Raw genomic sequence first — 16,431 nt, forward strand, 5'->3', positions numbered from 1 at the left:
GGGGCGATCAACTCCCCTCCATCCCGCGCTACCACCGAAAGCCGTAACACATGGGGTGGTGGGCATCCTGAACCTGGGGGGCATCCACCGACTGAACTGATAATATCTCTCTCCAAACCAGCCACCCCAGGTCCAGGACCCCGGTACAAACAATTAGGGCTAGGGGAGGGGACGGCCCTTACCCTGACCCCGGCATCTCCAGCTCCATGGAGCCCGTTCCCCACCCCGTCCCAACCGATACCACGGCGGAATGTCCGCCGGTCCTCCGCAAGGACCCCGGGGAATCTCCGCCATGTTGGGCCACCACGTCGCTCACCGATGGATGGGTGGCTTGGCGGGCGCCCTCAGTGAATCCAATACTTGGATTCTGAGGATTCAGCCACACTTCTCTCCGGAAGCCCAACCCCCATGCTCATGACTACCGAGCAACGTGGGGCGACGCTCGCTCGCGCAGATCAGATTCCCGCAGTGGCGTCGGTCGGCACCGATCCACTCCGTCTCACAAGCATGCCGCAATCCAAGACGGCTCTGATCGATGGCGCCACCCATCTCGAGTCCCATCTGGTAACGCAGCATGCTGTCCATGTCCTTGTCACTGGCCCACATATTGTGAGCCCGCATCCAGTCCCGGACAAGCCGGTAAAGATAGTCCACGAGGGCTGGATGTTCAATCGCCGCTGGAAGGGAAGAAGAGTTAGCATATGATCTGAAAGTTAGGCAATGGTGAGGGTTGTATGATATCAAAGTGCAAGGAAACAGAGAGCGGGGTGAAGCTGAAGGTGTAAAGGAACTCAAAGTGATATAAAACTTACCGAAGAGACAAATCGCAAGGCACCGGCGGAACCGGTCCTTCTCTTCGGCGTCCTCGAACCGCACAATATGTGCGATTCGAGGTGAACATCGCAGCTGCAGGTGACTGGCTGGATCGTCCTCAACCTTCACCAGGTCGACCCACTCCGCGAACACGAAGTAGTCACCTCGGTCGCGGGCAGAACTGAACCACAGCGCCTGACGATGGCGCTCAGGTTTGTCCCACTGGTGAAGGTTGGGAAGCATTGGTGGACCCACGAGAAGGTCGTGAGAGATCGAACTGGCCAAGCACTGTTCCAGGACTGGGAGCTGCGTACAAACTACCCAGTGCCTCTTGGCATCCTCCCACAGGTGGTCCTTGCCGCAGTAGCGGACCAAGGAAAACGGTCCGCACTTAGGGCAAACAACGGAGACCCCATCCCCCAAACAACAGAGGACTTCGCAGAATGGCTCATGGCAAGTAACGCCGAGCGTGCGCAAGTCCAACAGTAATCCAGGGGTGGGGCCCCGGTGTTGCCGAACTGCTTGGCTGTGGGAGTTAGTTCATTATCCTCAGACAACTCGGGTGGAGACGGAGAATAACCTTCCACTCCATTGACCTGAGAAGAAGCAGGAGAGACGGGGAGCTCGACGTCCGCATCGCGAGCTTGCTGACGCTTCATCAATTCCCGAAGCTTCCGTTTACCTTGCTTCTTCTTTTTGTATACAATCCTCTTGCCAGGTCGGCTAGACTCAGCTGAAGTTTGGTCATCTGGCTGGATGGCGCCATCTGAACTGGGGTCATCTGTCCCAAACCCAGCCGAGTCTGTGGTAGACAAGGCAGACGAGGCACGGGGGTCAATGGAGGGTAGGTCGTTTGGGACGAGGATGTCATTTCCTGGCCCTTGTAGAGCCCTATGGTTCTCGGTTAGCTTGTATTTAAGTAAAAACATATAGAAAATGTGATTGCATACCTAGACTGGCCACACTGAAAGACTCACTTCGACGCAAGACTGGCTCCTGCGTCTCGTGATCGCCACGGTACTCTTCGGGGTCTAAACAATAGTCAGCAGGTGTATCAACAACGATATAAATAGTAGAGAGTTTACCAGAAAACCACACCTCGTCCCTGTTGTTCGAGACAGGGCACCGAAGCCCAGCCTCACCTCCTGCGGAGTCAAGAATAGCTCATCCGAAGTCGCTGCTGGCTCGTTCTCTTCCGCTTTCACCGACTCTTCGCCATCATCCTCATCTATTCTCCACAAGGCGCTCGTAGGCGTGCAGAACGATGACATTGTGGATGAGGGGAGGGAAGTGCGAGGGGGAGAGGTGGGTTCGAGCTGTCTCGAATGATGGAGACAATGAAGTAGTCAAGTCGTTGGGCATAGTAGGGAACGCGGGAGCGCTTATTGTTTGTGTTTGTTGGCCAGCAACTGCCGCAAGTTGCTGCTTAGCCGGGCCATCCTGTAGAGCGATGCCATGCACTCCCGGAAGTAGGTCGCCACGCTGGTCGCTGCCATGCTGGTCGCTACCACGTTGCTCTGTGATACGGTCTGTGATGCGGTCCGTAATATTATCTATGATGTGACCTGTGACACGGTCTGCATCCTTCTTTCCTGTGCTGGAGCTAGACAAACCAGGCATGCACTTTCCCTTTCCCTTACCCTTTCCCTTGCCCTTGTACCTCTTGTTGCTCTTCTGGGTATCAATCGTGAGTGTAGAGACCTTCTTGGCCAACTCTTTCTGGGTCGCCCCATGCTGGGCTGACTCTTGTTCAGTCAACTCATGCTGGGGCGACTCATTCTGGGTCGCCTCTGGATGGGTCGACTCTTGTTCAGTCAACTCATACTGGTTCAACTCATGGCTCAACTTATGCTGGGTCGCTTCTTCCTGGGTCGCCTCTTTCGGAGGCAAGTTTTGACTTCCCATTTTCTCCATCGTATGTTCTCGCCCTAACACTGACTGTTCTGGATGTGGCATAACTGACACATCTGGCTTTTCTTCCTCAGAGTTCTCTTCTCCGGCTGTGGAATGCTCGCGGAGTCTCTTTTGGGATTTCTTTGATGCCTTCTTCCCTTTGATCTTCTTCTGAATGGAGAAACGGGAAGTTTCATCAACAAGCAACTTGTTAAACAGTTTCTTGTCTATGTCTTTTGTCTTTGACATCAGCCATTGAATGCGCAGCCAAATCTGGACCGGATATGCCATCCATTTGCCGTAAGTGTTCTGTGATTTGTTAGTTAAACCCTAAAAATATCGATGAAATTCTTATACTGACAGGGTCTTTCTTAGAGATCTTTTGATAAAACTTGTCACGCTCATCAACGATGACCATCATCTGCTCCACCGGTCTTCCATTTCTACCACTCACGAACTTGAACTTCATGGTGGGCGACTTCTCTTTCGCTTTCATCCAGCTTACTCGGCAGCCGGATGTCTCCCATGGAGTTGTCCATTTGATATGATAATTATGTCTCTTCATGTTCTTTGACTCTCGAAGAGCCGGTGCGGGACCAGTCTCGATATTGCTCATGGCAATCCTTTTGGGGCACTTCGAATAGTGCCTCGATCAAGCCCATAATCCCCATCATGCCGTCTGGGTAATTGGTGGGGATCCTGAAGTCAACGCGGATGATCTCGGAGTTTTCAATGACTGCCTCAAGGTCGCACTTGGGGTTACCATTGGGGTTATTCTCTATGGCAAATTTCGGGGCAGGGGTCCGCCAGTTGTGAATCTTCAGCCTCAACTGCCCATTCCCCAAAGTGAGCCCGGCCTGTCTATCCATCCAATTCTCTGACATGGGCTCACTTTGGGAAATGGGCATGTCGAGGTGTTCAAAAGGCTCTCTTCAGCCTCAGGTGGTTCTCGAGATTGTCAAGGAAGGTACCTCGCTGCAGGATGCATTAGTCAAATGCAAGGTGGGTAATCTGTCTTCACAAGATCGGTATTCGAGACCATGAGGGGATGTGATGACGCCTCCAAGACAGATTACTTACCAAGATGTGTCCTTGGGATACTGGAAAGCTGTGAGTCTGGTGTCACAGGAAATATTGTGAAAGCTATCTTGTATCATCAGCCAAGGTCCTTGCGCGTCAGTGAAGATCCAACGCGTGAAGCTGCACGACAACTTACTGTGTGAGTTTTCAAAGCGTCGATGGCATGCACTATGAGGTGAAATGAGCTTTTGTTCTCTGATACAATGGTGTTAATCTCTCAAAGAGATGGGGAGTGATATGCACGAACCAAAGCTATTGGGTTTGCGGGGTGGGAAGGGTTGAAAGGAAAAAACTTGGGAAGGGAACAGGATGGAGAGAAAGAACGACAACAAAAAAGGATAGGCTCTGAATTTGGACAAAGCAAAAAATGGCCCACCTTCGAGCTTCGACAACAATCAACAATGGATGCAAACAAACTGTGCACGTGCTACCGCCACTGAGCCTTAGACCGGTAATTGATACTGACCAGGCGATTGGGACAGAAATGAGGATACACACATGTAACTCATCCCACACAGTTCAAGGCATCTAAGCATAAGTTCAAAGCTCTTCGATGGTGTCTTAGAAGGCTCAGATTGCTACTATTATGCTGTGGCTCCAGAGCCTCATATTGAATCTGCTCCAGACCAGAAGATTATGTCGGTTTCCTGCCCAAAAGAATCAATACACAACACGGAGTATTGTATTGAGCAAACATCCCGATCCCACCTAAGAGACTTCCTTGTGATGCTAGCGTTATGTTCCTTCCACACCATTCAAGCTATCAGCGATAGCCCACGGGAGCAACTTCTGGTCGAAACTCAGCTACACTAAAACGAAGTCAAAGAACTGACATGGAGGCTCGGAGGAGGCTTCGCGACGCGAAACAAGCATGATGTCCTTCAGCTGGTCTTGCTGACTATAGGTCTCCAACAAGAGCAGCTTCTGCTCAACACCTGCCTTACACCAGAAACCAAAAAAGAAAAACTGACATGGAGGGTTCAAGACGCCAAGCAGCCATGTCCTCGACCTGAGCTTCTGCTCGATACCCAACTAAAACAAAAAGAGTTGTCGAAAAACTGACATGGAGGCTCGGAGGAGGATTCAAGAAGCAAAAAAAACATTTCCTTGAACTACATTTATCATCTCTTAGCTATAGGTTTAGGAGGATAGTTTCATATCTGAGGCGAATGGTGCTTATTGTCAATCTTCCTTCCGTAGAAGTCCCGGAAACACACCTGAAGCATACTCCTTGAGAAGAGATTGAAAAATATACCACGGAAGGCTAGTAGAGTAATCATAGATTATTGTTGTATTATACATAAACAAAACCCAAGAGGTCAATTGGGAGCTCACCTTCTTGTCATGTAATTCAAAGCATGCGGCTGCAAGTCGTTAGGGTGCGAGTCTGTCACGTGTGGTCACGTTTCTTACCGACTCGGTGAATATCACGTGATGCTTCTCTTTCAAGGCGACCACAAGTCGAATAAGCACTATTTCACACACTGTACCCCTTGGTGGACTGACTAAATAACCCATTATTACGATGGAACATATTGCAATATGATTACTTATCGTTCGATTACCAAAAGTTGTATACATGGAATGTATGCTCTGCACTTGAGTGGGCGAGTCTATGCATCCATTCACACCAAGTCACCGATGTTGAGCGGCAACAGCCATAGCAGAGACTAACCCCATAGAAATGCCAACAACATACGTCTCATCTACCTACATGACACAGGATAAAAATATCCGTACGGGGTACAAACATGATGTTAGATCAGCCAGCCCTCGCTGTCCGGCTATTGGCTCTCAGTCGTGGGCGGCTAAGCGCCCATGGAGGCTATATTTGGCTGCCTGTCCACTCCGGCGCTTTCGACACTCACAGTAGCCAGTGAGATGCTTTGATACTTCATGAAACAAACCGTTGCACAGATACCTTGTCTTCAGGCTTTATTTTTATATTTTCTTTGTTTCGAAATGGTTATGGTTCACTCTGATTGGGGCTGTCTTGACTATACGGGGTTGCCAAGGTCCATCAAGCTGCTTCTTTATGAGCAACATTGGGCTATTGTGATGTCTGCTGCCGCCCAGGATGTCTGACAATTTCCAGGTGACGTTTGTTGCCTGCTATATTTGAAGATTCATTGTCCCTTGTTTTATTCTGATTCTATTGTTCTCAGTCCACCCGGTCTATTCATCTATTGATGTCCCCTTTCATTCAACGTCTACAAGAAATCATATATACCATGTCCTTCCACTAGCTCGGCTTTCTCCTCTGCTCTCTTTATCCTCTTTTGAGAAATCTCCATTTTGATGCAGGCTTTGCATATTTTTCCTTGATCCAATTACGCCTCCAAACATTCCTGGTCCTCGCTGGACGATACCACACCTGAAACATTTGACAAACAGAAAAAAAAGAATCGTTACAATGGTATTCACCCGAACCGGTCGGTCGGTCTTTCCACTGCTCCCGCCTTATGGGGCTCACGATTCAAGCACGGGGCGGATAATTCCTCTACATCCAGATGGCCTCACTCCCTATCTCGGTCTGCGAGCTCGGCTTTCACAAGTATGGATCAATCGATGGACAATACTTCTACTGCTTGTTCTCTTCCGCGTGTTGATTGCAGTTGGCGACTTGCAGTCCAACATGGCATCCGCCAAGCGTGAGGCGCTCTCTGCATGCACGTCGGTGGAGTCTATGGGTAGCGCGATGGCTTCAATGCCCTACTACCTATCCAAGGGTACCAACGAGCTTGTGGCTTCCTCGGTTGATGAGGCTGTTTCCGCCCTGAAGTCCGTGTTGTTGCTGACTATCACGGGCGTCGGGGAGATTCTCTGGTTCGTCATCAATATGATGTACTCCACCTACGCCTGTCTCATTACGATGGCCGTCCGTGGCACGGTAGGAGCGGGCATTGAATTGATCAAGGAAGCTACTGAGTGGATCAACAAAACCCTCACGACAATCAGTGGTGACATTGAGAGTACCGTGGACAAATACAAGGACGAACTCAACTCATTTCTCGAGACAATCAATAAAGTGGCCAGCGTATTCTCGGACGATCCTAGTCCAATCGACCTCAACAGCTCAATCACTACGCTAGAGAATCTGTCTCTTCCGTCGTCAGTCAACCGGACGGTCGAAAAATTAGACAGCCTTGTCCTTCCCAACTTCAAAGAGATCCAGAATTACACCAAGACTCTCTTCGAAACGCCCTTTCAAGAAGTCAAAGATTTGGTAAATGAAACTTTGGGCACTTACAGTTTTGATCGGTCCGCTCTCCCGATCCCTGCCAAAAAACAATTGACTTTCTGCAACGACAACAAAGGAATAAATGATTTCTTCAACGGAGTCACTGCGTTGGCACTAAAGGCACGCCAAATATTCATTATTGTTCTCGTCATTGCTGCCATATTGGTGTGCATTCCAATCGCATGGCAAGAAATCCGCCGATGGCGCTCAATGAAAGAACGCTCCCAGTTGGTTCGCAGGGAAGCCCACGATCCAATGGACGTTGTCTATATTGTCTCACGGCCATATACCGCTGCTGCAGGCATCAAGGCAGCAAGCCACTTCAGTAACAGCCGGCGGCAGATCCTCGTGCGATGGGCCATTGCCTATGCAACATCCATGCCTGCTCTTTTCGTACTGGCTCTTGCATTAGCAGCATTATTTTCTTGTCTGTGCCAATACCTGCTCCTGCACTCGGTGAAGAAAATCGTTCCCGCACTGAGTGCTGAGGTAGGAGAATTCGCAGACAAGGTCGTGGACGCACTGGAAAGCGCCTCAACAGATTGGGCTACCGACGCAAACAAGGCCATCACTAACCTCGACACCGACCTCAACCACAATGTCTTCGGCTGGGTGAACAGCAGCACGCAGGCCATAAATGGGACTCTCAACTTCTTCATCTACAATACATCCAGCGTTCTAAACGAGACCTTCAAAGGCACCCTCCTGCAAGAGCCCGTCTACGAGCTATACGAGTGCCTCATCGGCCTCAAAGCAGAGGCCCTCCAAAAGGGTCTGAACTGGGTAGCCGAGCACGCACACATCACCCTTCCCACTCTCCCGAATGATACATTCTCCGCCGGTGCCGCCTCCAGCATCAACGACACCTCCAATCCCTCCGATAGTTTCCTCGCCGATGCAGGCGATCAAACAGCCAACAAAATCACCGAGGTCGTCATCAGCGTGATCAACAAACTGGAAGCAGGCCTGCGAATCGAAGCCATCATCGCCACCATCATTCTCTTACTTTGGGTATTCATCGCCTTGATTGGTATAACTCGCGCTATGATGCTTTTTCTGGACCCGCGACAAACACCGCGGCGAGGGAGGCAAGGGTCATATCCTAGATCCTGTGCCTAGAGGCGGACCACCACCCCATGATGCGAATGGGTTTGCTGAAGTTCCACTCACTGCTATTCCGAGGAATATGTCTGCGGATGGACACATTGCTCCCCAGTATACGGCGGCGGCGGCACCCCCCGTGCCAGTGCGGAATGAGCCGTCGTCATATGGTAATGAGAAGGTTGGTTTTGCAGGGGAAAGGGCGTTGCAGTTGGACTCGGGTCCTGATCTGAGGGGAAGTAGCTATGTTGAATATGATGTGAAGCGATGATGGGAAATATATTCCTGTCTTCTTCCATCTTTTTTTGATCTTCGCTGTTCTCAATAGGACTATGTTCTTTGTCCTCCCTCTGTCTTTGTGGCATCTCCAGCATTTCATTGGGCTTGCCTTGGTTATTTGTTTCTATATGTGGGGTGTTTTCTGTCATAATAATTCCCAGTAGAATATTTAAAATCAAGAATGCCACTTGGTTTCAAAAATATGCAAGTCGTGTTGAATATCATCTTAAATCACATCTCTTCGCACATCTCATACAAACCATCTTACGAGATCGGAATTCATAAACAAAGATAGAAAAAATATCAATGTACTCGTCTGTTTGAATATGCTAAACAAAAACCCGAGAAAGGCATAATCTCATACAAATCGTCAGCCACAAATGCACAACCACTAGATGGCAACAAAGAAACTCTTTTCCCCCTCCTTAGGATGCACTCTTACGCGCTCGATGATCGGATCCGCACAACTAACCCGAATCCGCTCAGGGGTAGCAGGGGACTCCAAAGAGAGCACGTCAGTGACGTTCCACTGCTTACGCGCCGCCTTCAAAGCGTCACGAATAGCAAAGAAGACCGCACTACCCATAAACAAGGGCGGCTCGCCGACACCCCGCGAGCGTTGAATCGTGCGCAAGTTCTCCCACTCCACATCCTTCAGTAAACTGACATTGAAAACCTGTGGGATATCACGGAAGCCGGGGATCTTGTAATTGCCCGGGCCTCTGGTAAATATCTGGCCCGAGGCTCGGTGCCAAAGACTCTCTTCGGTGGTGAAGAGACCTTGTCCTTGGACGTAGGCGCCTTCGATCTGGCCGTAGTCCACTGAGGGGTTGATGCTGCGGCCTACGTCCATCTTTATGTCGGAGCGTAGAGGCGTCCAGTCACCGGTCAGTGTGTCGATCTGGACTTCGGATGCCGTGACACCTTGTGTGAAGTAGAAGAACATCTGGCCGCTGTTTTCGCCCCATACGTAGCCGATATCCGGGGTGCGGTAGTAGCCTTGTGCGGAGAGGTTGACACGGTCGAAGTAGGCTGCGTGGGCTAGTTCTTTCATGGTGGCATTGGGCATCTTCTCGCGGAAGGGACGTAGGCGTTTGTTTAATTCTTCACACGCATTGAATATAGCGTAGCCGTTGAGATCGGAGCTTGCCGAGGCGGCGGTTGAGGAGGCATTGGCCACTGTGTTGGTCGCTGTCTCCGAAATGAAGACGTTCGACTGCGGCACTTGCAGCGCTTCGGCGGCGATCATGGTCATCTTTGTGTGGAGTCCTTGTCCCATTTCGACACCACCGTGTGCCACCAGGACACTGCCATCGTGGTAGATATGAACCAGAGCTCCTGCTTGGTTCAAGAAGAGAGCTGTGAAAGAGATACCGAACTTGGTTGGCACGATCGCCATTCCACGTTTGGACCACTTGTGCTGCGCGTTGTATTCCTCGACAGCCTTCCGACGCTCCTTGTAAGAGCTCTCCTCTAGCACTTGCTTGTACATCAAAGGCACGTGCCAATCTTTGAGAGGCTGGTTGAAATGCGTCAGCTCACCTGCCTTGTACAAATTGATGGCCCGAATATCTTCGGCCGGAATATCCAGATGATCTGCAATCTCCGATATATAACACTCAGCGAAGAACAAGCCTTGTGGGCCGCCGAAACCACGGAAAGCTGTGTTTGATACTGTATTGGTTTTGCAGACCCAGCCGCGCACATTGACATTCGGTATTTTATAAACGTTATCAATGTGTGACAAGCTTCGCTCCACGACAGCACCGGATAAATCTTGCGTGTGACCGCCATTGGCGTATACATCTGCATCAAGAGCAAGGAGTTTTCCTTCTTTGGTCACACCAACCTTCCAATGGCAGAGGAACGGGTGCCGCTGACCAGAAGTCAATATATCTTCATCACGGTTGAGCATACATCGCACGGGTCGTCTTGTTTTCGCAGCGCCAATGGCACAAATACCAGCCAGCTGAATAGATCGAGACTCCTTGCCTCCAAAGCCACCACCCAGTCGCTTCACGCGCGATACAACTTTGTTCGCAGATACTCCTGTCACCTGAGCGACATACGCTTGTCTGTAAACGATTAGCTTAAATTCTGCGATGAGACAGAGTCAGATATATCGCTACTCACGTTTCGTTGGGATTCTGGGTACCACTCCAAATCTCCATTTCACCGTCCTCTGGCTTTGGAATCGCCACACATGCTTGGGTTTCCAGGTAGAAGTGCTCCTGGCCACCCATGCGCGAGACTCCAGTAAAGACGTGGTCAGCTTTTTTGAACGCTTCCTCGGTATCACCATTTTTGATCGAGCGATAGTGGTCAAAGAAAGACTTCGCCTCAATGGCCTCCTCCATCGTAAGGATGCTCGGGAGGTCTTCATATTCGACCTTGACAGCCCTCATACCTTCCTCGGCGATTTTAGCGCTAGTCGCTAGAATGGCACCAATCGGTTGACCAGCAGTAGTAACTTCATCGACGGCAAAGAAAAGCTCATCGGACTTGGGTTGTCCCCACCAGTTTGCCTTAGGATTAGGAAGATCCGTGTGGTTAATGTAGTCCGCAACGCCCGGAATGTCCAATGCAGCGGACGGGTCAACGCTGAGGATTTTGGCATGAGGCTTGGTAGACAGAACCATGCAGGCGAATAACTCATTCTGTTGCACAGGAATGTCATCTGTGTATTGAGCCTCTCCGGTGGACTGCTTCAATGCCGCAACATGCGGAGTCGCTCGTCCAAGAATCTTCTGTTGATAGGCAACAGAGCTCTCAAGATCTTTAGATCCTGTAGAAATTGCTCTTTCAATCTCAGCAACAACATCTGGATCTAAATCCGAAGCCTTGACATCGAGTTCTGAAAGTACGTCGTAGTAAAATCTGTAGAAGAATCCCAGAGCCAAAGACTTCCGGTAACTAGCCATACCACCAGGAACTCCAAATGGCAGGTTGAAATCCTGTTCCAGTGCGCTCATGACACCCTCTAGAGTTGCGGGGTTCGTGAACTTCTTGTCAACCAAAAACGCCTCGGCATTCTTTGCTGAGACGGTCATAGCTGCCATACCACCAAACACAAGATTGGCGCTGACCACATCATTGGTCTTCGAAAGAGTCACGCGTAACGCGGAGTTTACAATGGCAATATCATCGTCCTTCCGCTTAGATTGCTTGTAGGCTCGAATGTGCTCTCCCTGTGCCTTCGCGGCTGGAATGCGCAAGCTAGCAATGATCGCGTTGGGGGCGAGGGCAGTCTTTCTGTATCCTTGGAAGAATTCGGTCATTGGAATTTCAGTCTCTCCTTCGAGGGATTGGGCCACGAGGATAGTGTTGGTGGCTACCAAGACCGGATTAAGATCAGAGATGGGCGATGCAGTGGCCAGGTTACCCGCCGGGGAAGCGACATTTCGGATCTGTCGTCCAGCGAAATAAAGTAACTGCTTCTTGATTGCTTTGAAAGGTTGGCCTCTGATATCGCCGTACTTCTCTACCGCTTGGTCACAGATGTGTTCGAGGTCTGTTAAAGACACATTTGCGCCGATCTCCAGATAGTCGTCGTGCAAGGTGAATTGTCGCAATTCGGGGATATCTCCCAGGTAGACGGAGGCCGCATATCGCATTGCCTTGAACTTAACCTCGATCTGTGTCTCCGTGCTTCCGCCAATTAGTTTAGCATCTGGGTGGACGCTCTTGATCAGCAACAATTGCTCGACGGTCACCGGTCGGTACCACTTCTTCTTCTTGTTGCCATATGCCAAGGGTCGGTATTCGTGTTTCCGCAGGGCGACAGGGAAGATCAACTCTGTGTCTGGACTGTACGGCTTAAATTCTGGCGCAGGGAACTTGTAATCGACAGTCTCGATCGCGCCATTCTTGGTGGACCCTTTGCAACAGCCACCGGATCCATTTTTCCCCATGCAACAGCCCGAATCACCATTGGCGGAGGCTTTTCCGCAGTTGTTGGTTGAGTTGAAGCTCTGGGCAGCATCCAGGATAGGTCGGTAACCCGTGCAGCGGCAAAGGTTTCCATCGAAGGCTTCTTCAACATCGTGCTCCGAGGGAGATGGGTTGTTTCGTAGCAAAGCATAAAGAGACTTGAAGCTATTAGTCAACTTCCGATCCCTCTAAAAACAAAAGCCAGCGAAAGGATTATATAGGCGTACCATGACTATTCCAGGAGTACAGAAACCACATTGACTTCCATTGCCGACCGCAATCCGCTGCTGGATAGCGTGGGGATCTTTCACATTCCCAATCCCCTCGACTGTGATAACGTGCTTACCATCAATGCTAACGAGTGGAGCGATACAGGCATTCACGGAGGCATGGTAGATTTTCTTCGTTGTAGGATTGATGTGGGAGACGACCTATTGACGGTATAACGCTCTAGTTAGCACTATGTATATGTATAACCCGATATATTGGACTGAAACTCACCACAGTGCAAGCACCACAGCCTCCCTCGGCACATCCGAGCTTTGTGCCTGTCAACCCAATACCCCGCAAGTATTCGAGTAGAGTCACTTCTGGGTTGATCGTGTCTAGAGCAACCTTGGTGCCGTTGAGATAGAACCGAATAGTGTCATCCCAGTCCTCAGTCAACGCAGACAGGCTGATGGGCTTCTCAACTGCGCCCGTAGACTCCGTCTCCAGGATTCCCGGCGCCATAGCGAAAATGTGGGGTACTGATAAGTAGAGATAAGCTTTCAAGGGCGACTTTAAGTGCGCATCCTTTAGAACGAGTTGGCTTCAACGTGAATATATGAGTGAAGCCTCGAGATGTCAGTGTCGAAGGAGGAAAAGTCTAGATGAAATCAGATCTCCAAACTCGATAATCACAGGTCCCTTCCAAGGTTTCCAGAACGTTATCTTTGCGGGGATCGCCACTGTCCGAGCAGTCGGATGACCATCGGATTGCGCGTTGGGCCAATGGTTTGGCTGGAATTACTAGTTACTACAACAGTATGTACAGATTACATATTTCACATAAGCTGCATGTAAGAAACTAGTCAGAAATAGAATAGACAGACCCTTGGGATTAAATGGTTGGGGACAGACAGCGGGAGAGCTTTCCCATCTCTTCCACCTTTGACCTTTTCTATCGCGCCCATGGATGCCCAGTCTTCGGTAAAGCTCTTATCATATACAGTAGATGATTTGGCAAACTCACACAACATAGATGATCTATTTTGGCAACAAATGTATCGCCGTGACGAACGATACGCAAGATTCGTCCGACCGTACACCGCTTACAACTCGCGGAGCCCCGTTTTGGACTTCCAGAAAGAGTCATTGTCAAGCAACAGAAAGACGAACGGGAAGCCGAGTTCTGCGAGATATCTTCCTATACAAAGTTGCAGAAGCTTCAAGGAACCGTCCTCCCAGTTCTATTTGGCGGCTCTTTCAATGGGTGTCGGGCCTTGATCCTTTCAGAGATGAAGGCATTACTATGCGCGAGCTCGCGAAACAAGTCGAATCAAGTGTCGAAGAGGAGACTTTGGAGTTATCTCTTGAGAATGCTTTCAAGGAGTTTTACAAGCTCGGAGCCGAGCATTATGACCTGAACCTAGGTAATTTTCTGTTCTGTGCCAATGGACAAGTGGTGGTTATCGATCTTGAAGATATCGAATTTCATGATAGACAGCAAGCTTGGGAACTCAGCCGCAGTATGGGCTGTGTGTACTATCTGATGAGCAGATTCAGGGATGTGAGATATCCAGGTCGTCCTCCATCACCTGTTTTGTACTCAGAAATGCCCGTTGCCTTGGGTTGCACGGGGCATATGAGCTGCAGTGGGAGCCTTAGGAAATCGAGGTTTGAACAATAGCCTGCAAGAATCCCATATCATCAGCTGATTCTCTCAATATTCGCGATTATTCCGAATTGGTCGCTTGACGAGGAGGGCTAGCTTGAGGCAGTAGGCAAAAAGTGGCAAGGCATGAGCACTAAAAACTTCATACGTACTCCGTAGGTAAGGCTTGAATATCTGTCCAGTTAAATTTCTATATTTGAATTACGCCAAACCAAAAAAAAGAAGTTACAATACATATATGAAGGAAATGGTTCGTAGATGGTATCCCCATAAATGCACGCTCACGGTCTCGAGCCAGCAAACGGTTTCTCTTCATCTTCCCACTTCTGGCGTTCAACGACGCTTCGAGCCCTGTAGAATGCGGGATTAGCAACAGCCTATGAGACATTAGATACAAGGCAACGACTTACCGATAGGCCTTAACAAAACGCCAAACCTCTGTGTCTGCAAGGTTCCAAGCCTCGACAACATCTTTGATGTTGATACCGGTCGTTTCCTTATTCTTAATTACCTCGCGGGCTTTTTGGATGAGTTCATATTCTTTGCCGACTCCTTGCTCGCTTGGCGTGTTATCCTGCGCACTCTTGGTGGACTCTATGTCGTTCTCAGTGGCGGGATCAATCTTACCCCCACGAGGGATCTTGAAGCCAAACTGCCATTCAAACTCGTCCAAGAGCTCTGCCGGAAGACTCTGGCCTGCCTCTGCAGGAAGAGATTCCACTGTCATCCACAACGAAGTTCCGACAGCATCTTCGCCTGCGACAACCTGCTTGAAGATGACTCCCCGGTATGAAGAACCCAATTCGGGCCCAAGGTGTTCCTTGGTCACCCCAGAGAGCCATGCGTCGCGCTCGGTCTCCCGGCGAACTTGTGCTGTAGTGATCTGCTCTGAGTTCCTCTGAAGGCTGATAAGAGTGTAGGGGTGAGGAAGGGTGCCGATGGTGAACAAGAAGGTGGTGTTTTTATAGGTCGAAGGCTGGCTGATACGCATGGGTTGCTTTGCGGTCCCAGACCCGCATGGGCGGCATTCGGGGTCATTGGGTGGACAAGAGTCGGGAATGGGCGACTCCGGGCACTGAATAAGGGCCTTTGCCAGCCTAAGAGCAGGCTCCACCAGGGCAGTAGTGTGTTGAGGGAACGGCTTCAGCACAGCCAGTCCGGCGGGGAAGGAGCTATGGAATTTATTATGGAGGTGGGCGTTGATCAGTTGGACAAGAGCCAACTGACCACTCGCAGCGTTCTCGGTCATCTTTTCGTGCACGGCAGAGTAGCCAGAGGTAATGGCTGCAGATTTGTAGAACGCCAAAGCGGTCGGCGGCTCAACCTTGAACGATTCCGGATCAATCAGATCAACGAAGGACTGGGTTTTATCATCGAGCTTCAGGACTGCGCTCTGAACGGCTGCATCGATCTGCGACTTTTCAGCCGCGTAAAGGCCATTCTTAAGGTTTTCAAATCGGGTAATGGACTCTGGGACACTCCCCCGCCGAAGATACGACAGCATGAAATCATCATAACGCGCCATGGGGAAGCAGTGGAAATCCGCGAGCAAGCCCGTGCCCATGTGCCCCCACGCAAGCCAGGCGAACACCTCGTTCTGCGTTTTGGGCGCGAGTTTCCACTTCTGAACAATTTCGTAGTTTGGGTTCTTCATTGCATCGCCCGGAGTCAACACCACAGGCTTGAATCCTTGCGCGAACCATGCCCGACGCCACGCGAGGAGCAATTCCGCATCGGCACTCTGCAATTCCTTGAGATCCTTGCCATTGGCTTTGTTGGGGTTATATTTCGCATCGTAGTATGTGTAGATCGGTCGACGTTCGCGAAGGGGAGGGAGGACGGAGCGAGTCTCATCTAATGTGATGGCAGAGGAGAATGGGTTCAACCATTCCAGGGTGCTGTACCATTTCGACTCGCCGTGTGTGCTGTTGTTCTGTTCTTCGGGTTGCTCATGGGAGGGAGGGCGGAACGAGGGCAGGTGGAAGTTGCTTAATGAGGGTAGCTTTGGTGTGGGCACGAACTTGGCCGGGCCTGTGGCTGGTTGCTCGCCGGGATCAGGGATCGGAGATGACGAGAAAATGAAGAGTAAAAGCGCGACGAACACAATTACAGACAGGAGGGCTGTACTCCTGTGAGGAATCATCTTTCTAGCATTCAAACCAGAGGACCTGTGTGAAGGCCCGTCAAAAGTTGAGAAAACACGTGTGTCTTAAAATTG

General features: G+C 50.2%; 5 protein-coding genes across 5 annotated transcripts; 1 reads left to right on the forward strand and 4 right to left on the reverse strand.

The window, feature by feature from the left end:
• Positions 1-375: 375 nt before the first annotated feature.
• Positions 376-3,175, reverse strand: N7518_009850 (uncharacterized protein; the record flags this gene model as incomplete). The annotated part of the gene is made up of 7 exons (XM_057190776.1): positions 376-677; positions 813-1,331; positions 1,394-1,704; positions 1,791-1,844; positions 1,912-1,958; positions 2,053-3,015; positions 3,068-3,175. The coding sequence occupies 7 exons, from the start codon at positions 3,173-3,175 to the stop codon at positions 376-378; spliced, it is 2,304 nt and encodes a 767-aa protein (XP_057036912.1).
• An 82-nt stretch (positions 3,176-3,257) lies between these two features.
• Positions 3,258-3,614, reverse strand: N7518_009851 (uncharacterized protein; the record flags this gene model as incomplete). The annotated part of the gene is made up of 1 exon (XM_057190777.1): positions 3,258-3,614. One exon carries the CDS (start codon positions 3,612-3,614, stop codon positions 3,258-3,260), a length of 357 nt encoding a protein of 118 aa, XP_057036913.1.
• A 2,807-nt stretch (positions 3,615-6,421) lies between these two features.
• On the forward strand, positions 6,422-8,399 carry N7518_009852 (uncharacterized protein; the record flags this gene model as incomplete). Its single annotated transcript, XM_057190778.1, has 2 exons — positions 6,422-8,057; positions 8,116-8,399. 2 exons carry the CDS (start codon positions 6,422-6,424, stop codon positions 8,397-8,399), a joined length of 1,920 nt encoding a protein of 639 aa, XP_057036914.1.
• Positions 8,400-8,798: 399 nt separating this feature from the next.
• Positions 8,799-13,069, reverse strand: N7518_009853 (uncharacterized protein; the record flags this gene model as incomplete). The annotated part of the gene is made up of 4 exons (XM_057190779.1): positions 8,799-10,482; positions 10,541-12,495; positions 12,565-12,768; positions 12,839-13,069. 4 exons carry the CDS (start codon positions 13,067-13,069, stop codon positions 8,799-8,801), a joined length of 4,074 nt encoding a protein of 1,357 aa, XP_057036915.1.
• A 1,425-nt stretch (positions 13,070-14,494) lies between these two features.
• Positions 14,495-16,356, reverse strand: N7518_009854 (uncharacterized protein; the record flags this gene model as incomplete). Its single annotated transcript, XM_057190780.1, has 2 exons — positions 14,495-14,564; positions 14,624-16,356. The coding sequence occupies 2 exons, from the start codon at positions 16,354-16,356 to the stop codon at positions 14,495-14,497; spliced, it is 1,803 nt and encodes a 600-aa protein (XP_057036916.1).
• Between the last annotated feature and the right edge of the window lie 75 nt (positions 16,357-16,431).

This window comes from Penicillium psychrosexuale, assembly GCF_028828465.1.
Source record: "Penicillium psychrosexuale strain IBT 29551 chromosome Unknown utg000006l, whole genome shotgun sequence".
NCBI classification, from domain to species: Eukaryota; Fungi; Ascomycota; class Eurotiomycetes; order Eurotiales; family Aspergillaceae; genus Penicillium; species Penicillium psychrosexuale.